Source organism: Pongo pygmaeus, chromosome X (assembly GCF_028885625.2).
Source record: "Pongo pygmaeus isolate AG05252 chromosome X, NHGRI_mPonPyg2-v2.0_pri, whole genome shotgun sequence".
Taxonomy (NCBI): domain Eukaryota; kingdom Metazoa; phylum Chordata; class Mammalia; order Primates; family Hominidae; genus Pongo; species Pongo pygmaeus.
Window position 1 is genome coordinate 79,032,016 of NC_072396.2, and position 3,161 is coordinate 79,035,176.

A 3,161-nucleotide genomic window follows, 5' to 3' on the forward strand; every position below is an offset into this window, starting at 1 on the left:
CATTCCTCCTTTAAAGTCATTGTCTTTCTGAGCTATTTCAAATTCTTCACAGTTGCTTTACACACTGCCTCTGTCTTCACTAGCAGTCCTTCCTTTCCTCTCCCCAACCTCAGATCTTACAATAGATGTCACTAAAGCACATCTTGTCCCCAGCCCTCCATACCACTTCATCCTCCCCACCACTATTCCTGACTACTTTCCCACTCATTCAGGCTTGACACCCCTGCACCTTCCCCAGACTATCTTAGATGCCATTACCTTCCCACTATCCTTCCCAGCACTTAAAATTGGGAGTTATTCCTGTGGACTCTCATAGAACTCTGAGCTTATGCCTATTTTGCCACTTTCCATAGCATAATATAATTGCTGGTTTACTTCCATGAGCCCTCCCCCTTAAGCCCTGGAGCCCAGCTGGGTCTTCTTCACTCTTATATTCCCAGCACATAGCACTGTTCTCAGAGCATGGCAGGTGCTTAATAAATGCCTATAGAATAAATGAATGCACAAGCATGGTGTCTAATTCATTATGCTTTTATTGCAAATACAGGTAAATGACAGTTTTATATATATATATATTTGTGTATATATATATTTGTGTATATATATACATATAGTTGTGTATATGTATACGACAGTAGACACAAAGGGAGAGCAATCACAGATCAGTGGTTTTGTGTTTGTTTTGTTGTGTGTGTATCATAGATATTTAACTCCTGTACCAGACCATTTTACTGATTATTTCAAAGATGTAAATATTATCAATACATTTTACAGAGCTGTCTGAACTTTTATGCTGAAACAAGACCGGGATGGCAAATGAAAAATTCCATTTATAAATATTGAGCATTAACCTAATCCAAGAGTATATTAAAAGGAAGGAAATACTACTAGAATTGGAACACAGACAGCAAGCACAATTTGTACTTCCCACACAAGCCCTCCCCGGATTCTAATTTAGAGCCCCAATGCCTATTTTACCAAGGCATCTTTAACTGATGCCACTCAGCTGAAGTGATAACGTATTCCCTAGACTTCACGTGGGGCCAAGGAAAAACATGGTAGTTGCCTCAGATTTGGCTCTGGCCTCCTCATCTTCCACAGCCTCCCTATATTGTTCTGGCCAGTCCTGTGGTCGCTTTCTGTAGAGCCTGGCCATGTACTCCAAGACTTTCATTTTGGTGGTTTCATGGTGAGCTCGAGGACCCCATAGAAGCTCATATTCAACTGGGTTAGAGTAGGACAGTGGCCTGCATTCCAGATAGCGCTGTCTCATAAGCTTACGGGTGATGGCATGCTTTCTCCCTACATCCACACTAAATCTTTGAAGCAAGTTCCAGACATTGGCCTCTTTGACACGGTTGCCCATCAGGAAGATCAAACCTAGGATTGGCATTACATATTCTTGAGTGGGTCTCCCCAGGCTCTCTAGCATCACTTGTTCTTCCTCTGATTCTGGTTGCTGGACAAGGAGGTAGATGTGCTCACTGGTATCAACTTCAATCAGAGACAACCCATAGAACATATCAAGAATTAGAGTAGCTCTATTGAGGATATTTGGGAACACATCCTCAAATTCTTTGCCAGTGTGAGCCAATAGCTCATCCTGATGTATAGGCAGCATCTCCTCAGTGACACTAATGGCCAACTGGACCAAATCATTTGCCTTATCATTCATAGTGTCCTCCGACCAGAACTCTAAGCCAGCAGTCAGGCTTCTTTCTTTGGTTTTGTCAGCTTCCAGGGCCTTGTTATATTCTTCTGGCCAGCTCCAGGGTTCTTCATCATGGGCATCTGACACAAACTTCAGGGCTTCCATCTTTGTGATTTCCCTGTGGGCTCTAGAGCCCCACAAGAACTCAAATTCAAGGGGGTTAGTGCCATACACCGGCCAGTACTCCAAGAATCGCATGCGCACAAAGTCAGTAGTGAGAAGGTTCCTTGTGTTCCCAAAGAGGTTGTTGATCCTCTGAGGCTTATCCCACATATCAACTTTTAGCAGTAAGTCCCAAATGGACGCTTCTCTTGCTCGGTTCCCATTCAAGAGGATGTGGCCTAGGACTAGGGCCAGGAGACTTGCTTTCGGCATATCCAGGGACTCTGCTATCCTATCGGTGATCTGAGAACCCCGTTTGCTGACTAAATTGTAGGTGTCAGCCTGAGGATCAATAACTCTCAGGTTCAACCCAAAGACCTGGTCCAGGTGAGCTGAGGCTCGTCTGAGGATCTCAGGGAACTGATCTGAGTACTCTCTGAGAAACTCCAGCATCTCGGACTGCTGGATAGACCCCTCCTTCTGGCTTTTCATTCTCATGAAATTCACCAAAGCAATCGACCTGTCTTCTAGAGGGTCATGGACCCTGAGCGCCCCCAAACGTCTGGACTGCTCGTCGATCAGGACCTCCAGGTCATTCGGGTCCTGAACGGCCTGGGAAGTGTTGACACACTGACAGTTGATTGGCGCCTGAGGGCACTGGGGGGCATCAACGACTAGCATGGAGGTGGGAGACCCGGAGGCGTTAGTAGCTTGTATTTCACCTCTGCCGTCTCTGCCGTCGCTGTAATCTGCAGTGATCTCTGCGCTACAGCGGCGTGCATTCTGGCTTACCAGAGACATGGTTCCAGGAGACAGGAGCGGGAACGGTGAGCTCAGCGATCAGTCGGAGAGAGGACCGCAGCAGTGTTGGTGCCTCGGCACAAAGCTGAAGCCCGAGACCCTGGAGCTGGAAGGATCAAAAGTGAAATCTGCTGTGAAGAGCGATCTTTCTACACAAGCGCTGGCCAGCAACGACTGCAAGTCTCAGAGCGTTATTTTGCCGCAGCCTACGCAGGCGCAGTCAGGCTTTGCAAGTGGTGGCCACGCCCCACTCCCTGTCTTCCATGCCTTGTCTCTCATTCCCACTCCCTTACCTCTGAAGGGCAGGCTAGGCTGGTTGAAGTGGTTGCTGCTGAACTCGAACTTGTTAGAGAAGAGAATTCGAGAAATGGAGTAACAGATATAGCAAAAGGGTCAAGGGATGAGGAGCCGTTCAGTGATGCTCTCTCCAATTGAAGTTTTTTTGTGGGGCATAAAGCACCATGCTATCAGGCGGTAGAGGATTCAGAGAGGAGGAGGAGGAGGAGGGCGCTAACGATTAGAATTATTTCACAGACTCGTTAAAGCA

General features: G+C 46.8%; 1 protein-coding gene across 1 annotated transcript; it reads right to left on the minus strand.

The window, feature by feature from the left end:
• Nucleotides 1-515: 515 nt before the first annotated feature.
• Nucleotides 516-2,817, minus strand: MAGEE2 (MAGE family member E2). Its single transcript, XM_054471817.1, has one exon. The coding sequence runs from the start codon at nucleotides 2,612-2,614 to the stop codon at nucleotides 1,034-1,036; it is 1,581 nt and encodes a 526-aa protein (XP_054327792.1). The 5' UTR covers nucleotides 2,615-2,817; the 3' UTR covers nucleotides 516-1,033.
• Nucleotides 2,818-3,161: the final 344 nt, after the last annotated feature.